Below are 26,260 nucleotides of genomic sequence, written 5' to 3'. Positions count from 1 at the left end.
GACTTTCTCAGTGAAGAAAGCGATGGTTGATTGACGTTCTGGTGCACACATTTTACCTCATTTCGATGGGTAGACATGTTGGCAACTGGCTACTTTGAGTTTCACTGGTCTTCGGCACAGGAAAGATGGTTTTCTAGTCTCATGTAAGGTATTATAAACAGGATTACATTTCAAGTCTTATTTTTTAGGCTACGGCCTAACCTAGAGTGAATTCCCAGTCAACCGTTGAATTGACTTGACTTATTAAAGAAGTGAATTATTCAACCTTGCTCTGTAACTTTTACTGGCTAGTGAACCTTACTTTAAATGCTTTGGAATATACTACAAGTAAAGAAAAAAATAAGAAATGAAGATAAAATAGGTGTCCCCCGGGGCATTGCCATATAATGTAAACAAAAGCCCAACTCTCTCCTCCTCCACGGGGGCTGGCCATATGTGTGAGAAGTGTTTTTCCTTGGAAGGCTGCCATCACATGCCAGGCTCAGTGTCCTTCAGGTTTCTCTACTCTTCGTGCTTATGCCAGATGGCTCTGCCTTAGTTGGCTGCGTTGGCCCATAATTTAAGTAACATTTCTCATATTGGCGTGTTTACTTCTCATTAATTTTAACTTTTCCAAAGCTTCTCCCAGTAGAAGCCACTAGGTTATATCTCAAACTGTGTGTGTCCTATTAATATGTGAGTATTAAAAAAGCCTCCATAAAACAGATCAAGGTAAAGCAAGAGTGACAATAAGAAAAACTGATCCTATAAAGTGAAGTGTTTCATTTCCCTGACTGATTACAACTTTCCTAGAATGTGTATGATTTGACAAAGTCATAAAGACAGCTTAAAGCTGATTAAAAACAAAGTGTTTATGTTTTTGATCAAGCGATTATAGGCATTGAAGGAGACTCAAATTGTTTTTAGTCTTTAGTCTTTGGAGTATACTGGAGGGCATTTGCCCTGTTTTCTTAATTTGTAGTACTTGCTGCATGTAAGTCTTCCCTCAACAATGGTTGCGAGACTGTCAGAATCCCAGGGTATGTTTAACCCTCATGCCTTTTATACATATAGTCTTGTTACTATTTCCAGAATGTGCTCCTTGGTGTAAGTATCTTCTTGGAACCCACACAGCTACATGAATTAAATATCTTATCGCCGTAGACAGCAAAGACCTGGAAAGGCTTTTTTTGTGCCTCTAGAAATCAGTCGGATGGATTTCTTATGTCTTACCTCTTGTGCCTTCCAATAATATGATCATTTCGCTCTCTTTATTCTACCCAAAGTCATAACCTACACATTTTAAAAGCCCTAGTGGAAGAGAGTTGAGTTTTTGAACTATACAGGAAGCTCTAAGCATTTTTCCAAGATAATAGGCTAAAGTTGCTTGAGTTCTGTTTGGTGTATATGTATGTTCATTTACTAGATGAGCTAGAAGAAGCTCTGATAGGCACTCTCTAAATATCTTACCTCTCGGATGAAGAAATACCTGTGGTTCCTTAAGAAAGGCATCTAGTTCTTTTTAGAAAAAGCCTTCAACTTAACCCAGAAAAACGACACTTGCATTTATGGAAACCCTTAATACTTTCATGTACCCTTTTACTTCACACTTTCAGTACCCTTTTGCTTTTTTTTTTTTTTTTTTTTGTCAGAAAGCAGCCATAAAAAGACCCCACCATAATATACATGCTCTATTAGGGAAATGAAAATTAAAACTACAGTGAGATACCACTACACATTATTAGAATGGCTAAAATTAAAACAACTGATCACAACAAGTATGTAAGAAACTGAAGCTCTCGTAACTCTGCTGGTGGAAATATAAAAATGATACAATCACCCTAGAAAACATTTCAGCAATTTAAAAAAGTTAAATGTACATCTATCATACAATCCAGCCATTCTACTCCTAGGTAACAGCAAAAGTTCTAAACAATTCCTACGTCCATCGAGAGGTGAACATGTAAACAGATTGTAGTACATCCACACAATGGAATGCTACCTGGCAATAAACAGGAATGAATTGTTGATATACGCTACAGCACAGATGGATTTCAAAATAATTATGATGTGTGAGAAAAGCCAGGCAAAGTGAGCATACACTACATGACTCCATTTGTATAAAATTTTAGAAAATGCAAATTAATCTGTAGTGACAGAAAAAGTGGTTTCTTTAAGAGAGTAGAAAAAATGGGCAGGGAGGGGAAGGTGGGGGAGTTACAAAGGACCTGAGGAAATGTTTGGATGTGATAGACATGTTCATTATCTTGCTTGTGGTGATAGTTTCACTAGTGTATACATATGTCAAAACTTACCAAATTGTACACTTTAAATATGTGCAGTTTATTATATGTCAATTATACTTCAGTAAGACTGTTATAAACTAACATAAGACCCCCCCCACCTCTAAGCTGCTTATATCAGTATAAGAGAAGATGTTGGTAAGCATTTGGAACAGTGATTGTTAAGAATACAAAGGACGTGACCCCATTGAGAATCTGGTAAAAGTTTCATATCCTCTGTCCAGAAATGTGCAGAGTTTGCCTACAATTTAGAGTGTTACAACACTAAAAACCCCAGTCTGAGACATGCATAGAATTCTCCATATTTTTTAAAGAACTAAAGTACTTTTCAAAAGCTGTGTCTCCCAAGCAATAATCCTCTTTGTTTTACCAAAGCAAATAAATTAATTCTTCCCTTCATCTCAGATAAATGTTGGATATTCTTGGCGAGCTTTAAATGACTTTAAAGTTTAGCCATTCCTCATACAGTATTTTTATTTTTATTTTTTTACCTTCTTTATCCTCATTCTAAAGAGGAATTAAACTTTACACACACTAGTATATTACCTTCACCAGCTAATGAGGCTATAATTTTATTAATTATACCATTTCATTGCTTTCAAAACAAGCAATAATAGGTAGCATTGGACACTTCCATTACCATACTGTGGTCCAGTTCATAAAACTCTACCTTAACGACAGTAAAGGAAATTCAGGATGAAAATATCAATTTTATGATTATATTTTAAAGGACAGATTTAATACCAGCCAGTTTAGCTGTTCCAACCTGTTTCATAATTTTTCATTACGCTAACTAAGATAACACTAATGAACTGAAATTTACCTGAACCTTAAGGAGACTAGCAGGGGTATTTCTGTTTATTTCCCATATTCCCTTCCTGCTATATGTAAATAACACTAATACTGAAGTCTGTTTGACATTTTAGTCTCAAAGGCTGCTTGCGTATAGTACCTGTAACACTCCTAAAATCTCTCCAAACTACTGCTTTTTTCTCACCATCTAGAATTTTGAGTGAAATGCAAAGAAAAATGTCATGCAATATACACATTCCCCCTTTTCCTGTAATATTTTACTTTCCATTTGCACTTATACATTTGATCATGGAAATGCCTTCCAAGGTGATCGTACCAAGTTCATCCTTGGACAGAGTCCTACATTTTCCCAGGGACAAGACTCAGAGACAGATGTGCATGCAGGCAGTTTTTTGAGAAGTGCTTTCATGATTAGTGTCTGTGAGGGAATAAAGGAATTTGGTAAATGGAGGAATTAAATTGCCACTGAACCACAGCAAACACCTCAGCTAATCTCACAGGGAGTTTTGGATCAGAGATGACCCTTAGGGTTGTCCTGCCCTGAGGCAATGGGGTCTTTCTGTTCTCATTGCCAGTCATTGGATGCAGGCTGCCTTTGGGGAAAGGGCCCGACCTTGGCTGAGACAGCACTCTGCCCAAAAGGAATTCCTGAAGAGGAATGAGGCTGAGAGTCATTAGCCACCATAACCCCAGCCAATGGGAAGACAGTTGCCTCATTCCTAAAGAGGAGATGTGGGCTGCATACCACAGTATCCACTCCAGTCCACCCCCTGCACTGCATGGATCCACCTGGGAATAGTTCCTGCAGGAGAGACTGGTCCCTTTTCCTGGGGAGAGCTGTAAGAGGGAAGGTTGGGTTAATATGACTTTTAATCTCCACTGCTGCATCTAGTGGCATCTTGAGGCCACGCTGGTACTCACCATGCTCATCCTTTACTACCCACTGTAGGTCCCCTTTGTCTGGGCTGCCACCTGTGCTAGTCTGGGTGTGACCTGGGATGTGACCTAGATCCTCATCCCTGAAAAACCTGAATGAAATATGGCTAATATTTAAAGTCATAGTTGCCTAGGATGCCTAATACTCATTTGAGATGAGCCCAGAATTAATTTGCTTTGGGAAACCTAAGTGGAATTGTGGCTTAGGAGACGCATTTTTGGAAATTCTAAGATATGAATAATTCTTCTATAAAAGGGTCTTAACCTGGATTTTTTAGAATCATGGAACCCTCTAAATTGACATGCACCATATCAGACACCAGGAACATAGCAGCGAATGAGACAAAGTTCCTGTATTCATTGGAACTTATGTTCTGGATATGTGGGAGTAAGTGAAGGGCCACCTCCAAAATTTATTCATGAATATGTAGCCTGTCTGGTGGTGTAGGAAAAGAAGTAGAAAGTGAGGTGATAGTGGGGGTGACATTAGGATAGCCAAGGACATTTGAGCAGAAACCAGAAGGAAAGCAGGGGGCCAGTCATGGAGGAGAGGGGCATTTCCAGCCCAGGGAAGGGCAGGTACAGAGGTTCTTGGGTAGTAGCCTGCTTTGAATGTTCAAAGATCAGCATTCTGTAGCTGGTCAGAATGGTGAGGGATGAGGTCAGAGAGGGAGCAGGAGGCCAATCAGATGGGTTTTGTAGACCGTTATAGAGACTGTGGCTTTTACTCTGAGCTGGAATGCCATCAGAGGGTTTTGAATAGAAAAGTAATATGGTCCGATTCCATGTTAGAAGGCTCGTCTGACTGTGGGGTGGAGGCTAGGCCGTCAAGGGACAAGAATGTAAGCAGGGAGACAACGGACTGCTTGCACAGCTATAGACAAGTAATGGTGGTGGCTGTATGTGGTCAGCAGCAGCGGAAGTGTTGTGAAGTCATCAGTTTCTGTGTATGTGGATGTATTTAAAAATTAACCTTTTCCAGAGGTGAATAAGATTTTGTCTGAGTTATAAAGGAGTTCGAATCAAGTGAAGAAATCAGATCGGTAATGGATTATCTCAGGACACAATGGTAAGAGCAGTGGTAGAGATCTAGAGGACAGTGGGGGTTCTGGAGCCCTTCTTGGGAAAATCCGGGGTAGGAAATAACAAAAAATAAACTGAAGAGGTAGGTTGAGACCGGATTTTGCATTAGAGTTATAGCAGTATCCGTAAGAAACCCACCTTCATTTCACCTCCTTGCTCAGAGCTTACATTCTTTTTTGGCACCATTTCTCTTTCTGTGCAATCGCATGCTGCCTTTCTGTAGCAATGCTTTGTACAGAGCAGGTGTTCAGGATATAGCTTGGGATAAAACAATATTGTGACATCTTCACCTTGTCAGGTAACACAAGTCTATGCTTTTGTCTTATCTCAGAATGTCTTACTAGGGGAATACGTAGACTTAGTTTGGTGTTCATTGGTGTGCTTTCCCCCCCACAGCTTTTGTTTGGGCATAGCTCAAATTAAATTAACTCACTGCCACCAGGACATCAGTATCACATGGGGTTGTTGTGAAAAAAAACTAGTATCTGGAGAGAAAAGTGTATCTTTTGACTTATCACTCAGAATACAAACACAGACTGTAAAATAGTCATTATGTGACTGTTACCTTTCTAACTCTCAAAATGTGGAGAATTTGAGTAGTGCAAAAGTTTTATAGAGAAAACTTCCTGGAGAATGCCCAACTTAGTTTGACTAAGAAATGTCAGCTCTGCTGCCTTGCCTTCGATTACATTCAGGGATGTATTGAGCATCAGCATCTTTTTCATGTGGTGGTTATTATTATTACAGTTTCATAAAGCACAATAGTTACTGTACCTTAGGCCAAATGTTATCCAAAATAGCCAATAGAAACTTTTAGCATTGACAGGGATTCAAACCTAAAGCATGACACAGGGACACAAAAATAGCAAGAAATAGCTTATTCACACAAAGGTATCATGTAGCCTCAGTGGCAGGGCAAGAGGGCCACAATCCCTGGGGCCTCAGTATTATCTGTGTCCAGTGTGGCCAAGAAACAGTGGCCTGGGGAGGAATCGGTGCACAAGCTCAAGAAAGATAACACAGAATCTGCATAAGAAACTAGGGAAATATGTTTTATTTTGGGAAAGCCAGGAGGGATTGGAAATGAGTTAATGTCCACTAAGTAAGCAGGGTTCAGAAGCCCCGTATTTTTGAGAAACTAGAGTACCTTTAAACATAATGTTCAGTGTTATGAACACATACAAGTAACAACCAGCCCTTCCTTTTCGGCTCACGTTCCAGGTAAGGAAAATTTTTATTTTTGAAATCCAGGTGCACAGTCAGGAGAAGGAAGAAAACAGTGACACCCATCTTTTTAATGAACATTGCTACTGGATGAGAAATTAGCATCACTCTAAATTTTATGTGATGTCAGTTAAGTGAAGGTATTTTATAGCACTTTACAACAAATTAGAATCAACTAAATTGAAAATAAGCCTAGCAGCTGGGATAAGTAATCAGGTAAGAGGCCAGTTTTGCTATTTTTGCTTTGAGCTGAAGTCAGAATTTGAATTTCTAATGTCCCTGAGGTGTAGGATTCACAATTGTGGTTTCTGGGATAATTGTTTAAGGTGCTAGCAGCTCAGTCTTGCCCTCCAGTCTACAACTTGCTTAGCCACGTTCCCTGGAAATTGGCCCTAGCAAATATGCGTGTACACCAGAGAGAGTTGTGAATTAGTATAGGACAGAGCTCTGCTTTTGGTGGCACATTAGGGAGAGCAGACTGGAAATAGATGACTCAGGACAAAACAGTAAATCATCCACATTAACTGAGAGACTAATGAAAGGACTGAAATTCATATGAAGACTTTATGGCCACTCATGAAATCAGCCTAAAGCAGAGGAACTATTAGAACACATTCATGTTTTAAGAAAATGGTTGGTTGTGTTCAGTTGCTGCAGTTTGCATCTAGTCAGAATGCCCTGATTTGTACAGCAGAGCTCTTCACTCCATGAGCCTATGTTTCTTGCTGGGATTACTAGATGATTTTAGTATCTGAAATATGCCAAGAAACTACCGGGGAGACCAAAAGAAGCTTGGTGATGATGACTCAACTGAGGTTGGTGGCCAAGGATAGTACCTGATGTGTAAGTTTGCTTGTGGAGGCAAAAGAGAAAGGAGAAAAAGATGGAGGGAGGGCTCTTACCACATATGAAACTTTGTAGATTGCTCAGAATGGAAGTCTTAAAAGGGCAACAGAGGAGATAAAATGATGCTTGTAATTATGGTTTATAAAGAGAAATAGACCATGTTGAGTACAGTTGTCCTCCTCAATTGTGATTTTGCTTTCCACAGTTTGTTACTTTCAGTCAACCGTGGTCTGAAAATATTAAATGGAAGATTACAGAAATAAACAATTCATAAGTTTTATTTTTTTAATACTTTTATTTGATTGGCTTTGGGTCCTACTAGTCACAAACTAGAAAACCTTTGGGAATCTAATTGTCAGTCAGTTGGTCATGTTCACTTCTACTTTGCTTTTCAAAAGGTTATATCTGCTAATAAAGACAAACCGGAATAGAGATGCCATTATGTGACCACATATATCCACCACTATAATATTTTGTGTCCTGTGGTGGCTTTAATTTTTTTTTTCTTCAAAAAAAAATTTTTTTTTATTATGGTGACATTGATTAACGAAATTCAGTGTCAGGTATACAATTTAGTAGTAAGGCGTATATATTTTGCATTGCATGTTCACTGCTTGTAGTTAGATTTCTGTCACCACATATTTGACCTTTTTCACCCTGTCTACCTCCCCACTCCTCTCTGGTAACCACTAGCCCATTGTCCATGAGTCTGTTTGTCTTGTTCATTTGTTGCTTTTAGGTTTATATCTCACATATAAGTGATATCATGTGGTTTTCAACTTTTTCTGATTTTGCTTAGCATGATGATCTCAAGGTCCATCTGCCGTGGTGTGACAAATAGCAGTATTTCATCTCTTCTTATGGCTGAGTAATATTCCATTGTATATATGTACCGCAGCTTCTTTATCCAACCATCTATCGTAGGACACTTCGGTTGCTTCCATGTCCTGGCCACGGTGAATAATGCTTCTATGAACATCGGTGTGCAAATATCTTTTCAGATATGGGTTTTCGAATCTTTGGGGTAAATACCCAGTAGAGGGATTGCTGGATCATATGGTAGATCAATTCTTAGTTTTTTGAGGAACCCCCATACTGTTTTCCATAGCAGCTGTACCAATTTGCAGTCTCACCAGCAGTGTATGAGGGTTCCTTTTTCTCCACATCCTCTCCAACATTTGCTATTACTTGCCCTGTTGATAACGCTATTCTAATAAGTGTGAGATGGTATTGCATTGTGATTTTGATTTGTATTTCCTTAATAGCTAGCAAGATTGAGCATCTTTTCATGTTGGTTGGCCATTTGAATGTCTTGGGAGAAGTGTCTCTGCCCATTTTTAATTGGATTGTTTTGTTTTTATTGAGTTGTGTGAGTTCTTTGTATGTTTTGGAGATTAGGCCCTTATCGGAGGCATTGCTTGCATATATCTTCTCCCATTCGATGGTTGTCTCTTTACTTTGTCGATGGTTTCTTTTGCTGTGCAGAAGCTTTTTAATTCAATGTAGTCCCATTCATTTATTTTTACTTTTACTTCTCTTGCCTTTGAGGTCAAATTCATAAAATCCTCTTTAAGTCCAAGGTCCATGAGTTTAGTTCCTACGTTTTCTTCTATGCAATTTGTTATTTCAGGTCTTAATCCATTTTGAGTTAATTTTGGTGTGTGGTGATAGACAACAGTCTAGTTTCATTCTTTTGCAGGTGGCTTTCCAGTTTTTCCAGCACTGTTTATTGAAGAGGCTTTCCTTTCTCCATTGTATGTTTTTGGCTCTTTTGTCAAAAATTATTTGCCCATATAAATATGGGTTTGCTTCTGGACTCTCGATTCTGTTCCACTGGTCTTTGTGTCTGTTTTTTGTCAATACCATGCTGTTTTGATTATTTTCGCTTTGTAGTATAATTTGAAGTCGCCAGAGTGATGCCTCCAGCCTTGTTTTTTTTCCTCAGGATGGCTTTGGCAATTCAGGGTCTTTTATGCTTCCATACAAATCTGATGATTTTTTGTTCTATTTCTTTAAAAAACGCCAATGGGATTTTGATGGGGATTGCATTAAATCTGTGTAATGATTTAGGTAATAAGGTAATTTTAACTATATTGATTCTTCCAATCCAAGAACATGGAATATTGTATCTTCTTCGATTTCTTCTAATAGGGTCTTATAGTTTTCATTACATAGTTCCTTCACATGTTTTGTTAGGTTTATTCTTAGGTATTTTATTCTTTTTGTTGCAATTGCAAAAGGAATCATTTTTTTCACTTCTTTTTCTGACAGTTTGTTATTAAAGTATAGGAATGCTATGGACTTTCGAACATTGATTTTGTATCCAGAAACTTTACTGTATTTGCTTATTGTTTCTAGTAGTGTTCTTGTGGAGTCTTTAGGGTTTTTTATATAAAGAATTATGTCATCCGCAAATAGTGACAGTTTGAATTCTTCATTTCCTATTTGGAATGCCTTTTATATCTTTCTCTTGTCTGATTGCACTCACTAGGACCTCCAATGTTATATTGGATAACAGTGGTGATAGTGGACAGCCTTGCCTTGTTCTTGATTTTAGAGGGAAAGTTTTTAATTTTTCACCATTAAGTATAATGTTGGCTGAGGGTTTATCGTATATGGCCTTTATTATGTTAAGGTACTTTCCTTCTATACCTATTAAGTATTTTGATCGTAAATGGGTGCTGTATCTTGTCAAAGGCTTTTTCTGTATCTATTGATATGATCATATGATTCTTATTTTTTAATTTATTTATGTGGTGTGTCACATTAATCGATTTGCGTATGTTGAACCATCCCTGTGCCCTTGGGATGAAGCCCACTTGGTCGTGGTGTATAATCTTTTTAATATGTTGCTGTATTTGGTTCGCTAGTATCTTATTTAGGATTTTTGCATCTGTGTTCATGAGAGATATTGGTCTGTAATGTTCTTTTTTTGTGTTATCTTTACCAGGTTTTGGTATCAGAGTATTATTGGCCTCATAAAATGCATTAGGAATTATTGCTTCCTCTTAGATTTTTGTGAAGAATTTGGAGAGATTAGGTATTAAATCTTTGAACGTTTGCTAGAATTCACTGGTGAAGCCATATGGTCCTGGACTTTTACTTTTTGGTAAAATTTTGATGATTGTTTCAATTTCCATACTCCCGATCAGTCTATTTAGATTTTCCAGTTCTTCTTGATTCAGTCTAGGAAGGTTGTATCTTTCTAAGTACTTGTCCATTTCTTCTAGGTTATTAAATTTGGTGTTATATACTTTTTCCTAGTATCGTATGATCCTTAGTATTTCTGCGGTGTCTGTTATAATTTCTCCTCTTTCATTCCTGATTTTGTTTATTTGTGACCTCTTTTTTCTTTAGTGAGTCTAGCAAGGATGTTGTCAATTTTATTAACCTTCTCAAAGAATCAGCTCTTTGTTGCATTTATTTTTTCTATTGTTTCAATTCATAAGTTTTAAATTGCACGCTATTCTGAGCAGGGTGATGCAATCTTGCACCATCCAGCCCCTGATGTGATTCATCCTTTTGTCTAGTATACCCACACTGTATATGCTCCCGCCTGTAAGTCACTTAGTAGCTGTCCTGGTTATCATATTGATTGTCTCGGTATCACAGTGCTTGTGTTCAAGTCACCCTCATTTTACTCAATAATGGCCCCAAAACACAAGAGTAGTGACACTGGCAATTCAGATATGCCAAAGAGAAGCTGTGAAGTGCTTCCTTTAAGTGAAAAGATATGTATGTATAGGAAAAAAAACAGTGTATATAGGGTTCAGTACTATCCACAGTTTCAGACATCCACTGGGAGTCTGGGAACATATACCCTGTGGATAAGGGGGGACTACTGTATATAATTTTAATTGTTTCCTCTCTGCAGCTGATGGATTAAATGAAATAAAATAATCTGCATAAACTCCATGTATCTAGGCTTTTAGTCAACCTTAGAGAAAAATTAAATTTGCACAGCTTTCTTTCTACTTATAAATTTTCTACTTGAAACACATTACCCAAAATGCCTACATGTTTATTATTGATCATACATGTTTTTATATTAAAATACTCGTAACTTTTCAGATACCTAATTACTGAAGCAGCAGATAATTTGAATAATTATTAATGAGATCTTTCTTATTTCTTCAATATTAACTTCTCTTTCCCTAATAGCCTTTACTTGATTTTCAGTACTTTATACTTTAGGTTTGGTTATGGAAAGAGCAAGGTATTAAATTTCCTTCACTATTACCTTTTGTAATTTTGTTTGTAAACAGTACGCTAAGCCAGAGGAATAAGCAGGAAAAGCTGACTTCTAGAGTCTCAAATATATCATGACACCATGGAGAATGGGACAGGTCTCTGCTGAATCCTACTAATAGTGAAAACATTTCTTCACTATGGAGCTCCCAACTGACAGCCTCTAGTGCTTGACCCTGTTCAGCTGACTCGGGAATTGTTGAAGGTGGCACTTCACTGGTTTGACGATCATTGTGCTCTGAAAACATCAAAACATATCCCCGAGTCGTAAAGGTTATCCACTGTCTTTTGCAGCTTTGATAAAAATGGGTGCAGAGAATTGAGTGAATTTAGGGACAGGAGTTCAAATGTGCTGAGCTATTATTTCCAAACAAATGATGCCTTGCAATACTTCTTTGTTTTGTACTGCCCTCTCCTGGCTAATAAACTTCTTAGTAATGAGTGTTGAGAAATATGAAGTGAAAACACTGGGGACTGCTATCATTTCTACTTTCCATTAGAAAGTAATTTCTCATTTTCTGAAATGTGGGGTCAATGTATAGTTAACAAATTAACTATACATTAATTCAGATGTGCTGAAGATATAAATTGGTATAGAAAAATTTCTGGATGAGTAATTTGGTCATTTATATGGACTTCATAATGTCTGTGAAAGAAGTGATTTTGCAGCTAATTGCATCATTAGTCAGATTTTCTGAATCATTGATGTGAAAATCTAATCTTATTGGAAATAATTTGGACACTCTCTCTCTCTGTTTGTATTTTACAGTGGCTGCTAATTTACAGAAGATTGTAGATGATCCCAAAGCTTTGAAAACCTTGACATTTAAGTTGGTAAGTGGAAAGTTATGGAAAGTAGGTAAATATTTTGCCATGCCGTGCCATCAAGGAAGAATATAGTTTCATAACCTGCTCTGTAATTTTGTTGCTTTCTTTTGGTATCTGTTTTTGCATTCGTCATTTGCCTACTCAGTATTTGGGAACGTTTTCTGATCATGACCAGAAGTTCCTCTTCCATGAACATAGCTTGTTCTTTTACCACTCCACCTTAACTAAGAGTAGCCATTTGAGAAATCTTGAGCACCATACCATTTTGCTTCCAGTTTGTATGGCAACTTGACCATATTACAGAAAGAAATTAAATTCTAGGCAACATTTTTTTTTTTAGGATTAAGACATTTATTATTTGGGCGATCACTTCGTAGTTTTCAGTAATTCAAGAACATTTTTATTTTTTCAATTACAGTTGACATACAATGATATGTTACTTTCAGGTGTACAACATAGTTATTAGACATCAATATATGTTGTACATAGCAATGTATATAGGTCATGTAGACCTTAAATTGCTGTACCATTGTGACTAACCCTTGATGAGATTAATTTTAAAAAGAGTCATCGTACTGTTTACTAAAACTTTTACTAAAGCCTTCCTGAAGCGAAAGTCAAGCAGTTCTAACTTTTAAAAAATTGAGGCTGATTATTGTAGAAATGGTTTAGGTAATTAGAAGCAATTGTAGAACAGCTAGTGAACAAACGTAACTTTTTAACTCATTTCAAATCACAGTAACAGTTTTTCATTAAGAGTAAATATTCCAGTAGTTTTTCTGTACGAGTAGATTTTTAATTTAGGAACTGGAATGGCCACTTAGATACAGAATACTGAGCATTCTGGGATAATTGTGAAACCAGAAGATGGTGATCATAACCAGAAATGGAGAAGCCCAAATAGTCAAAAGTCACTGTTTTCCTGAAAACTTTAATTGCTCTTGGTGCAGCCTGGGCTTTGAAGATTAGGAAGGCATCTCCTGGTGATTGCAGTGTTTAGCTGAGGCCAAAAAGCATTCCGTTTATAAGATGGCTCCTTCTCCAATCTCTTTCCTCTTCCCACTCCCACCACTATTAGAAATATTTGGCTCAAGTTTGAAAAGGTGTCCAGTCTTATCTTATATCTCCACTTAAAGAAAAACAATAGCCCAAGGGGCAAGGATATTGATTACATAAAGAAGTGCATTTACTTTTTTGTCTCCACCTAACCGTTAGCTTCATTTGACAGGTAATAGGTATGATTTCCATTGTTGACATGAGCAAGATCAGAATTTGTTCTCTTTTAGCACTTTGAACAAAGTAGTTCAGGCATTTCAGCTCAAGTATAATGTGCTTTGGGTTCGACATATCAGTATTTTGTTGTATGCCTTGAGATAAGTCTTCGTAAATGTTTAAGTCATTTTTTAATTTTCTACCTTGCAATTTTGTAAAGTAAATGAGCATTGCTGCTTTCAATGGGGAATTTTTGAAACTGCGTTAGCAAAAATACGAAGTAAGATGTAATTGGCCCTTGAAGATAGAATATAAATTGTAAGTACATGTAATTAACATCCAATTGGTACACATTTACATGAGCATTATAGATTTTAGTTACTGAAGTTGAAGAACATGCATTACAGATAGCAATTTTGTAAGCATTTTGGTAATTAACTAAAGGGCTTTATTTTTAGAGGCTTTCTGCTTAGGCATAGTTGAAGGCCACATGACTAAGGCGACATTTCCCAAAGAACAGGTAAAGCAGGGAAACTGTCAATTTAAGAAGTCCACGTAGCAGCCCGGCACCTCCTGCTCCAGGTCTGAAACAATAGTTCTCCAAGAGAAGTCCCAAGAATGAGAGTGTCAGCTCCACCTGGAAACTAGAAACTCGATAAAAACAAATTCTAGGGGCCCATCTCTGGTGGGTAGGGTGCAGGAGTCTTTTTTAACAAGGTCTCCAAGTGATGACCTGGAGGTTATGTGATGTTAGCTAAAGTTTGAGAACCACTGCTCTAAAGGAAACTTGGAGGTTCATATCTCAAGAAGCGCTAGGGTGGAACAGTGTTTCTCAAACTCTCTTCCATACAATAAATCCTAGGAAACCAGTAGACATTATAGTTCATACCATGCCTATGTACCTGAAGGGTTCTTTCTTACCTGATTAATAGGTAACAATGTGTGAAATTATTCCAAAGCCTGGTAGAATGAGAATGTAGACCTATGGGTGGCCAAAGAACCAGAGCAGGTGTTGATATAGGATAGGGGCTCCTCTTCTTGCAGGGCTGAAGAAAGTGGTGTTTAGATTATGATCAGTTAGTAGCATGGTAGTTCCAGCAGTCAGGACTGGGAAGGATAGAAGTAATACACCTGTAATTAGTACTGATCACACAAATAGTGGTGTTTGGCATTGAGAGAGCTGGTGGTTTCATATTGATAATTGTAGTGATAAAGTTAATAGCACCTAAAACTGACAAGACACCTGCCAAGTGAAGAGAAAATTGTTAGGTCCACAGAAGCTCTGGCATAAGCAAGGTTTCCAGCTAGGAATAGGTAGACGAGTTTTTTTGTTTGTTTGTTTTTGTTTTTGAGTCACCACAGGAGCTCAAAATATCCCAGTCACAGCCTCTGGGGTAGACATGGGCATTGGTATGTTTTCAAGCTCTCCAGGTGGTTCCAAAATACACCTAGTTTTCGGGTGAAGGGAAACTTTGTGGTTGACACTGAAGGATTCAGCTCCTCAATAGGAAGCAGGCCACACCTTCTGGTCTGGCAGGAAGGGTGAGTTTCCAGGAGTACAGGCTCTGAGTAAAAGCATACATCCATTATACTGTCATGCTAAGTGCCTGATAATGTGTACATTTTTCTTTGAAGCTGAGGTTCACAAAGTCTGAGGTTCCTTGGGGCCCTTTTTAGGAGATCCCGCATATCAACACTCTTCATAATATTAAAATGTCACTTGCCTTTTCCATTGTGTTGACATTGGTAGAAAAGCAATAATGGGTAAAACTGCTAATGTCAGCATGAATCAAGGCTGGAACACTGAACAGTATGAGTAGCCATCATCTTCATCAGGCACACATTGTCACTATAAAAGTTAATTTTTCTAAAAAGGCAAACATTGTTGATTAAATCTCTACTTGAGGACACGTCTTTAATACTCTGTGTGATTAAATGAAGAAGTATTTCTTCAGTATACTGAAGTACAGTTGGTTGTTGCCAGAAAAAGCGCTTGTGAGCTTGTTTGGGTTGTGAGCTAAACTAGCCATTTTCCTTTTTTTAAATATATTTTTACTTGGAAGAATAACTGACAAACTGTGATCATTCAGATGAGGGATTTGGCAGATATTTTTTCCAAAATGAACCAAGCCTGGCAACTCAAGGTACTGACAATATTTGTTACTGGAAGTAAATTTTAGCTTTTGAACAAAAATAGAATTTTGAGAAACTTGTATCTGTCACTATAAGTTTGACAGCGCCCCCCGCCCCCCGCCCGAGCGCTTAATGAATATGGTATGTCAACTGTGCAAAATCTGCCTAACTTGGTCATGCTGAAAAACCATGCATCAGTAAAATATCCATTCAGACTTCTTCTGGTTAAGATGATAGAATAGATGAATACTGTGTTTGCCTCCTCCCATGACCACATCAGAATTACAACTAAATTATAGAATAACTATCATTGAGAATCACCTGATGACTAGATAAACAGATGTTTTGTAACTAAAGCTATAAAGAAGAAGCCACAACGAGACTGGCAGGAGGGTCAGAGACATAGTATTGGCTGGTCCCTTACCCATAAAGAACCTGGAGGGATATCTTGTCTGTAGAGGACCCCACTGAGGAGTGAGGGGTACCAGTTCTGGGAATAAGAGTCCCCAGAGCATCTAGCTGTGAAAACCAGCAGGGATTGACATCCAAGTGAGAGACAGAGGGATGCTGGAGTCCTAGGTGTTCCTCTTGAAGAGCCCATGCCCATGCATGGACTAGCTCTCTTACAAACCCACTTGTTCTGGATACCAATGCAGGGGTAGCAGATTGAAAAGCACTAAGAACATCCAGGGAGAAACTATATTGACTAGATTCAGGGAAAGGGCTGGAGGGGCAGTTCTCTGAGTGGATAGAAGCGCTAACAGGCATCATTGCTTCTTTGTTGAGTTTGTACCCTACCCAGCCAGTAGGTGCCAAGTCTGAGCTCTCCATTAACCTAGCTAACATCATTCCCCTTATCCTGATGATTCCATGAGACCCCCACCCAACTCAAACACCTGGTCTGAGTATTCCAGTGGCTATTTCCACGTAAGCAGTCTGCCTTGGCTCACAACATGGACTTTCCTAAAATCTCTCAAAGGTCTACAAACCCCATACAAGCAGCAGCTGGCCTCAGCATGTCTCTTACCTCTGACTCAGCTGCCCCAAGCCCAGCGCAAACAGCAACCAGTCTCAGCTTGCTTTGTATCTTCTATTAGGTTGCCCCAAACCTGGCATAAGCACCAGCTTGGACTATAGCTTCAACTAAGTGGTCACAAACCCAGCACAAGTGGTGACTACTCTCAGCTCACTTCCTAGTCCCAAGCCTGGCACTCACAACTAGGTTTGCAGCATCGTTTCTCCCACGTGCCTCCAAACCTAGCACAAGGGGCAACCAGTCACAGATCACATTATAGCTCCCACCAGATGGCTCCAAGCTGGGCACAAATGGCAGCCCGAGAGGCTCCAGAACAAACACATCATACATTAAGTGGCTATTTTCAGACCACCCAACCATCTCCACAAACAACATACTGAAAGGGCCAACTTAGCTGGCATCTGAGCCCAGCTCGCGCTACTCTTGCCCTGTGGGGTCAGCATCTGCAAAGGCCAGCCCTAACAGCCAGTTAACCAGAGGATCAGTCCCACCCACTGACATGCCAACAGCAATCAAGGCTCAACTACAATAGGAGGACACAGACAACCCACACAAGGGAAACCCTTGGAGTACCCAGCCCAGGTGGACAGGGAGACTGCACCACTTGGCCCCACAGGACACCTACTACGTAAGGTCACTTTGCCAAGACCAGGAGATATAGTCAGTCTACCTAAAACAGAGAAACAAACCCAGGAAGTCAGCTAAAATGGGGAGACAAAGAAACATGTCCCAAATGAAAGAACAAGACAGAACTCCAGAAAAAAAACTAAATGAAATGGAGACAAGCAATCTACCAGAGTCCAAAACACTGGTCATGATGATGCTCAGTAAACTTAGGGGAAGAATGGATGAGCTTAGTGAGAACCTCAACAAAGAGATAAACCATAAAAAAGAATCAGTCAGAAATGAAGAATACAATAACTGAAATAAAGAATATATTGCGGGAATCAACAGCAGGTGAGATGAAGCAGAGGACTGAATCAGTGATTTTGAAGACAAGGTAGCAAAAACACCTAATGGGGAAAATTTTTTTAAATGACAGTAGTTAAAGTGACCTCTGAAATAACATCGAGTATAACAACATTCGCATCGCAGGCGTAAGAGAAGAAGGGGAGATAGGGCAAGGGATTGAAAACCTATTTGAAGAAATAATGACTAAAAATTTCCCTAACCTAGTAAAGGAAATAGACATACAAGTCCAGGAAGCACAGAGAGTCCCAAACAAAATGAACCCAAAGAGGCCCAGACCAAGACCGATCATCATGAAAATGCCAAAGTTTAAAGACAAGGAAAAAATCTGAAGTTAGAAAGAGAAAGGCAGTTACTTATGTACAAGAGAACTCCCATAAGACTGTCAGTTGATTTCTCAACAGACTTTGCAGGGCAGAAGAGAGTGGCATGAAATAATCAATGTGATGAACATTAAGGACCAACAACCAAGATAACTCTACTCAGCAAGGCTTTCATTTAGAATCTGAGGAAAGATAAACAGTTTCTCAGACAAGAAAAAGCTACAGGAATTCATCACCACTAAATCAGTATTATAAGAAATGTTAAAGGGACTTCTTTAAGTAGAAAAGAAAAAAATAGGAATAAGAAAATAGAGGAAAGAAAAAATTGCTGATGAAAGCAAACAGTAAAAGCAATGGATCAACCAACTATAAAGGTAGTACAAAGGTTAAAGGACAAAAGTAGGAAGATCATGGGTAATTACAACAGTAAATCAAGGGAAATACAAATATACATATACAAAAGAAGTAAAAAATAATGAAAACAAATGTGGAGGGGGTGAGTTAAAATTACAGTGATTTTAGAATGTATTCGAACTTAAGCGACCATCAACTTAAAATAGACTGCTATAAAAGCTTGGTATATAGGAAGCACTTTGTAACCTTAAACCAAAAATCATTTACAAGAGATAGACAAGAAATAGAGAAAGGAAACCAAACATTGTAGAAAGTCATCAACATACAAGAGAGCGAGAGAATAAGGAATAGAGAACTACAGAAATAATCAGAAAAAAATAAAATGGCAATGCCTACATACCTATCAATTAAATGTAAATGGACTAAATACTCCAATCAAAAGACATAGGATAGCTGAATGGATTTTAAAAAAAGACCCATACATGTGCTGTGTACCAGAGATCCACTTCAGATTGAAAGACACACACACTAAAAGTAAAGGGATGCAAAAAGATATTTCATGCAAATGGAAATGAAAAAGCTGGAGTAGTAATACTTATATAAGACAAAATAGATTTTAAAACAAGATTTAAAAAATAGATTTGTCTCTATAACAAGAGACAAATAAAGGCATTTCATAATGATAAATGGATTAATCTAACATGAGGATATAACTGTCATAAGCATCTATGCACCCAAAATAGGAGCACCTACATATACAGCAAATATTAACTGACATAAAGGGAGAGATTGACAGTAATAGTAGAGAACTTTAACACCCTGTTGACATCAACGGATAGATCATTTAGACAGGATGGAAAATCAATAAGTGGTCTTAAATGACACTAAGCCAAATGGACTTAACAGATCTTTACAGAACATTCCACCCCAAAACAACAGAATACACATTCTTTTCTAGTGCACATTCTTTTCTATGTTCCAGGATAGACTACATATATGTTAGGCCACAAAATGAGTCTCAGTAAATTTAAGAAGACAAATCATGTCAAGCATCTTTTTCAGTCACAATGGTATGAAACCAGAAAGCAGTTACAAGAAGGAAACAATCACACAAACATGTGGAGGCTAAAATAACATGCTACTAAACAACAAATGGGTTAACAATGAGATCAAGGAAGAAATCAAAGGATACCTTGAGACAAATGAAACTGAAAAGACAATGACCCCGAATATATAGGACACAGCCAAAGCAGTTCTAAGAGTAAAATTCATGGCAATACAGGCCTATCTCAAGAAACAAGAAAAATCTCAAACAGTCTAACCTTATACCTAAAAGAACTAGAAAAAGAACAAAGCCCATAGTAATTAGAAGGAGGGAAAAAATAAAAACCAGTGTGGAAATAAATGAAATATGGTCTTGGGAAAAAAAAAAAGCAGAAAAAAAATCAATGGAACCAAGACTTGGTTCTTTGAAAAAATAAGCAAAATTAACAAACCTTTATTTAGCCAGACTCAAGAAAAAGAGGGCCCAAATAAAATCAGAAATGTGATAGAAATGACAATTGACTACACAGAAATACCAAGGATTATAAGGAAATACTGCAAATAATTATATGTCAACAAATTAGACAACCTGGAAGAAGTGGATAAATTCCTAGAACCACACAATCTTCTAAGGCTGAATCAGGATGAAAACAGAAAATCTGAACAGACCAATAACTAACAAAATTGAATTAGTAATCAAAAAACTCCCAACAAACAAAATCCCGAAATAAATTCACACATACATGGTCAATTAATCTATGACAAATGATGCAAGAATATTCAATGGACTAAAGACAACCTCTTCAATAAATGGTGTTGGGAAAACTGTACAGGTACATGCAAAAGAATGAAACTGGATCACTTTCTCATACCATATATACAAGAATAAATTCAAAATGGATTAAAGACAAATGTAAGACCTGAAACCATAAAACTTAGAAAATATAGACAGTAAACTATTGACATTGTTCTTAATATATTTTTGGTTATCTACCTTCGGACAAGAGAAATAAAATAAAAAAATAAATGAGTCTACATCAAACTAAAGAATTTTTGCACAGTGAAGGAAATCATCAAGAAAATGAAAAGACAACCAAACCTACTGAATGGGAGAAGATATTCATACAGCTTAACACCAAAAAATAATTTGTTTAAAAAAATAGGTAGAGGACATGAATAGACATTTCTCCAAAGAGGACATACAGATGGCCAACAGACACATGAAAAGACGTTCACCGTCACTAATCATTAGGGAAATGTGCATCAAAATTACAATGAGATATTACCTCACACCTGTAAGAATGGCTATCATCAATAAAGTAAGTTCTAGTAAGGTTGTGGAGAGAAGGGAATCCTCATGTGCTGTTGATAGGATAACAAATTGGTGTAGCCACTATGAAAAACTGTATGGAGGTTCTCAAAAAATTAAACATAAATCTACCTACCATATGACCAAGCAGTCCCACCTCTAGGTATTTATCTGAGGAACCCAAACACTAATTCCTAAAGATATATGCTCTCCAATGTCTATTTACAATAGCATTATTTACAATAGCCAAGATATGGAAGCAACCTAAGTGTCCATCAATTAAGAAATGGAGAAAGAAGCTGTGGTATATATAGACAATGCAATATTATTCAGCCATAAAAAGAAATGAAATATTACCATTTGTGACAACATGGATGGACCTAGAGAGTATTGTGCTAAGTGAAATTTGTCAGAGAAAGACAAATACCATATGATTTCACTTATATATGAAATCTAAAAAATAAAATGAACTAACAAAACAGAAAGAAACTCAAATGCAGAGAATGATTTGATGGTTGCTAGATGGAAGGGGTATTAGGGGGATGGGAGAAAAAGGTGAAGGGATTAAGAACAAATTGCCAGTTATCAAAACAGTCACAAAGATGTAAAGTACAGCATAGGAAATACATGTATGGTATCAGATTGGTACTAGACTTATCGAGGTGATCACTTCATAAGTTATAATAAATGCCTAAACACTGTGTTGTACACTGAAACTAATAAAATGTATGTCAACTGTAATAGAAAAAATTTTTTAAATTTAAAATATCCATTCAAACTACACGATAGAACAATGGATTTTAATATAACTGAAAAGCTCACAGCTCTGGTTTCAGATTCCACATTACGACTAAGCTTTAAGAAACTACTATTTGTCAAGTTTAAGTATAGTAACAATATCCACAACTATTTGGAAAGGCTATTAAAATATTCTTCCCTTTTTCAACTACATATTTGTGTCAGGCTGGATTTTCTTTATATACTTCAAAGAAAAACAGCGTAAAGCTATAAATTGAATGCAGAAGCAGGTATGAGAATCTAGCCATCTTCTATTAAGCAAGACATTAAAAATATAAGCAAAATGTAAAGGGGTGCCAATCTCAGTTTTTTCTTTTGGTGAACTAGTTATTTTTCATGTAGATTTTATTAACGTTATCATATAATGTGTTTATTTTACATTTAATGAATTAATAAATTAATACTTTAGAAACTTCTCAGTTTTAATTTCTAAGTCAGTATAACATATATAACCTACATAAACATGTTTTATGTTTTTAAATATATTTTAATACTTTAAAATGTTTAAAATATTTTAAAATTTTGTTTTAAGTTTTAAGACAAGTTAGTATAATAAATACAATCCAACATAAGTCTATGAAGGGATCCTGAGACCGAACAGTTAGAGAATTAGACTTTAAGTGTCTCTGGTCCCTTTTCTCTAGATTTCCGAATCTTTTGCATATTAGTGTTTTATAGGCTACAGTGAGAGACAGGAACTCAGACTCGGTTCAAAGAGAAGGGTGGGGGGAGGCCGAGTACCTTGAAGCAGAGCCTAACAACCTGGCCTGTGCCTCTGTCACGAAACAGAATATTCCAGTGTTGCTGCAGGAGGCACTGGGGACATAGGGTGGGATATAGCCTTCCTGAAGATTCCCTGTGCAGTGTGCCCAAAACAGCCACTGGTTTGATCGCCCACTCTCATTGTAAATTCTCACTTGCGTTACTCTTCACAAGAAGGGTTTAATATTTTTCTTTTATTTCTAGTCAGTTTAACCACTAATCATTTTAACCTCCTGCTATTCACATTACCGAATTCCCGATGTACCTTTCAAATGCATTGATGTGCTCCGCACTTGCCAGTCTGACCTTTTTGCCACCACCAGCAGCAGTAATTTGTCCTTAGATGTTTGTCAGTTGCCTACTTATTATGCAGGCTGTCTCTGCCCTCATTCGGTGGGTTGAGTAATGACATTGTTAGCAATAGCTAAGCAGGAAAGAAGGAAAAGTTTAGGGAAACTGATAAAGAAACAATGATAGTGGAATGAGAAAATTGGTAGGGGAGGTGAATGTTACAATATCAAGTATGAAAAACACACATCAGAAAATATCTCAGCTGAAAAGCCTTCTATGCCTATACTACTTTGTTAGAAACGATAAGGAATATTTCTGATCTGCCTCTGGCAATGCAAACAGTAAAAATTACACTTTACTGAATGTCTTATCTGTCAAGTAGAAGGAGAGAAATCATTGGACAGGCACAAAGTAAATTCTTTAAATGCTAATGTTCCTACCCTTTAGGCTACTGATTTTCTTACATAAGCATAACTACTCACACTGAATGTTACTTTAAAGGTAATTATTTTAAAATATTCAAGTTACTTGTTCTAATTAGCTGCTCATTTTAAAGGAACATGCTGGGGTTGACAAAAGGCTGAGTTTATGTACTGCTTTGTGGAGCAGTGCTAACAGGGCTCATTGTGATGATTGGAAAGTGCTTTTTTTCCCCCATAGGAAACTAATTATTTTGACAGTTTAGCAAGAATTGGGCCAAGAAAAGGTTTGTATTGCCCGTTGGTAATTAGTTTCTCATTTCCAGTCATTTCATCAGATTTTTTTCTCCCCAGTGTGGTACTTACATATAGAGTGAAGCAGCAACTTAGAATGGTGAGCCAAGTGCCGCATGTGTGCATGTATGCGTGCATGTCTGTGTGTGTGTGAGAGAGAGAGAGAGAGGAGAAAGAGAGAGAAGAAAGAAAGAAAATAAAAATAACTTATGAATTAGGATCAGTGAGAGGTTTGATGGGCAATGGTTTATTTTCCATTCCTTTTGATTTTGAAGAAAAATAAAGTATTTGACACACTATAATTTGGGCCAATTTTCAGCAGTAAATATGTCCTAAATTATTAAACAAAATTCTGTTACAGAAAAATATCTGTTATGGTACCTTTTCCTATAAAAAATTACTTGCTGGTATTTAAATAAAAGTTATCTATGATGGACCATTCCACTACTTGGTGATCACTTTATTTTTTTCTGGCCAGTTTTACAGAGATGATTTTGGTTGAACCCAAATTACCCCCTGACTGACCTGTTAAATCCCTTCTGCTCATTTCCATAATATTCTTTTTAAAAGTATTATTAAAGAGCTCTAATTTAAAAGTATATTTAAAAATCACCTTAGTTGTTGAAAATTTGTACATTATATCTTGGCAGTCATATGGTTCATTGGCAGTTCCAAAGCTGAAAGACTGAGCAGAGTGGTGTTTTAATGGGTAACAAATCCCTTCCTTGTTTTTGGATAGCCTAGGACAACCAGATTTCTTATAGCAGTTAGCACCCAGTAGTCCTTTAAGAGAATGATTCTTAGGATCTCTCCTAGAAGAGATGGGCCACATGTCCCCATACTGATTATGCCTTTGCTTAGATCTGCCGTCACATGAATAAGTCTGTAAAAACCAGCAGCAACAGACAAGCACTAACAGTTCTTGTTTTTGTTTTGTTTTGTTTTGTTTTTACATTTCATTTTCAGGCTTCTGGCTGTGATGGGTCGGAGATTCCTGATGAAGTGAAGCTGATCGGGTTTGCTCAGTTGAGTGTCAGCTGATACATGTCCCTTGACGTAGCCCTGATCTGTCATGCCTCCCCTTACCACACTCCCCCTCAACCTTTCTCTCCCCACATCCTCCCACCCCCTCACTCCCAGTTCCCAGCAAAATCAGAAGATTGTGAAGAGGCCGGCTTCGACAAAATGGGATAAAAAATAATTTTTTTTTTAAACTTAACACTCCGAGTTCTGCTTTATTCTCTAGCAATCCACAGTATGAGAACAAGCAAATGCCACAGCTGCACGAATGTTGCTAATTTTTCCAAACGCTGTTTAATATTTTTAGCAATTAATTTGGATATTCTTTAAGTGAAAAGAATCTGAAATACACTCAGGTGGTCCTATTTATTGGCAACAAAAGGAATTTTTTCTATCAGAAGCTATTTCTTCTTTCATTGTTCTTTCTGTTATACTTTAACTGTAATCTGACAATGCTGCCTCTTTTATGTTGTATTTAGAAATTAATAATATACTTATAAAATTAAGATTTATTAGCCAAACTTGAATTCTAGTTTTAAAACTGACTGTGAATTTTATTTTTCATATATTTATGCATTACACACCTTAGCTACGAGAAGAAAAGTTTTTGATTATATGCTTCTTGCAGTTAATCTCTTGTTATTTAAACAAAAATTTTCAGGTCTATCTTTGGAGTATTTATAACTTTTGATTTTTGAAATGACTGAATTAGGAACTAGGATGCTTATTCTTTCAGTTTGTTTGCCTAAAAACCAATCTACAATCTGATTGTCTCTTGGGAGAGGGAGGTGCCTTGCAAACTTTCATATTAAGAATGTGCCTGAGGCTGCTTTACTCTGGAATAGTCTCAGATCTAAAATTTCCTCTACATAAAGTGGTATATGTAAGTTTTGCTTCATTGGAACATTTAGAATGCTATATAAAATGTTGCCATTCTATTAGATTGCTAATTATGTACCCATCTCTGATTTGACTTCTCTTTAAATGATAGGATTTGTTGTCCCAAAGTTGATAAACTTGAAAATACCAGAATCTGAATTTTACTTGAAATTCTGCAGAATACCCAGATGGAGTGAAAAATAGTAGAAAGGGTTTTGTGCAATGACTTTTGTGCAAAAGGTAAACGCTGTTAACTTTCAAGAATAAATACTTTCAACCCAAGTAGCCCTCTGCTTGACTATATATTATGGAATAGTAAACCTTAGGATTTTCAAAATTGGAACCTAAACTTTCAGGGAGGTGGGCTCCCGGGATGGTACCATTTGCTCTTTCCTTGCTAACCCTAGATATGGCAGCTCTTTAATGTACTTTAAAAAGCAAATATATATATTACTAAGGAAAACAAAGTTATTTATAATTGCCTTGTCATAATTGTTAAGGTGTTCTAGAGCCATTTGCATACAATTTAATGTAATTTCATTCCATTCTATTGTTTACACAATGATTACTCAAAGATGACTACAAAGGTAAAAGGAAAATAAAAGTGTATTGCACAAAGAAATTGTGTCACATTGTTTTTTCCCTCCTTTAGGTATTATCTGCATTTCTGCAGTGATACTCAGTACTTTCATAAAAATGCCTAGTAAGAGAATCAGGTTTGGCAAGTAACTTGAATTAGCTTGAGGAGAAAATGAAAGAGAAACATTCACACTTTATGCAAACAGACTCTTTGAATTAAAACCATAGGCTCAAGGAGGGGTACCTGATGGTGGAGTAGGAAAACCCTGAACTCACCTCCTCCCATTAACACATCAAATCTATACCTACAGAGTAATTCCCCTTGAAGAGCTGAGGGCTGGCTGAACAACTTCTGCACAACAAGAGAGACCACATAGAAATGAGTAGGAGAGATGGATACACAGTATTGTAGGAACCCTATCCCCAACATACCAACACAGTAGAGAAGGATCACTGAGGGTCCTGTGCACAGATTCACATGCCCTGGGACAAAGCAAAAAGTGGTTTAAAGGGCGCCTAAACTATATGGGAAGGAAATGCATCTACTAAGCAAAGAGCATCTGCCAAACAGGAGGGAA

The 26,260-nt window shown here is 37.2% G+C and overlaps 1 protein-coding gene across 1 annotated transcript in view; it reads left to right on the top strand.

Annotated features, from left to right (window-relative positions):
* Nucleotides 1-25,725, top strand: part of STK39 (serine/threonine kinase 39) — a 264,879-nt gene extending 239,154 nt beyond the window's left edge. Inside the window, exons 18-19 of the mRNA XM_039855814.1 lie at nt 12,202-12,266; nt 24,171-25,725. Coding sequence (XP_039711748.1) covers nt 12,202-12,266; nt 24,171-24,245 — 140 coding nt within the window. The 3' untranslated portion in view covers nt 24,246-25,725. The remainder of the gene's footprint in view (nt 1-12,201; nt 12,267-24,170) is intronic.
* The last annotated feature ends 535 nt before the right edge of the window (nt 25,726-26,260 follow it).

This window comes from Pteropus medius, unplaced genomic scaffold (genome assembly GCF_902729225.1).
Source record: "Pteropus medius unplaced genomic scaffold, Ma_sr-lr_union100, whole genome shotgun sequence".
Classification (NCBI taxonomy): Eukaryota; Metazoa; Chordata; class Mammalia; order Chiroptera; family Pteropodidae; genus Pteropus; species Pteropus medius.
This window is presented reverse-complemented; position numbering and strand designations above follow the sequence as displayed.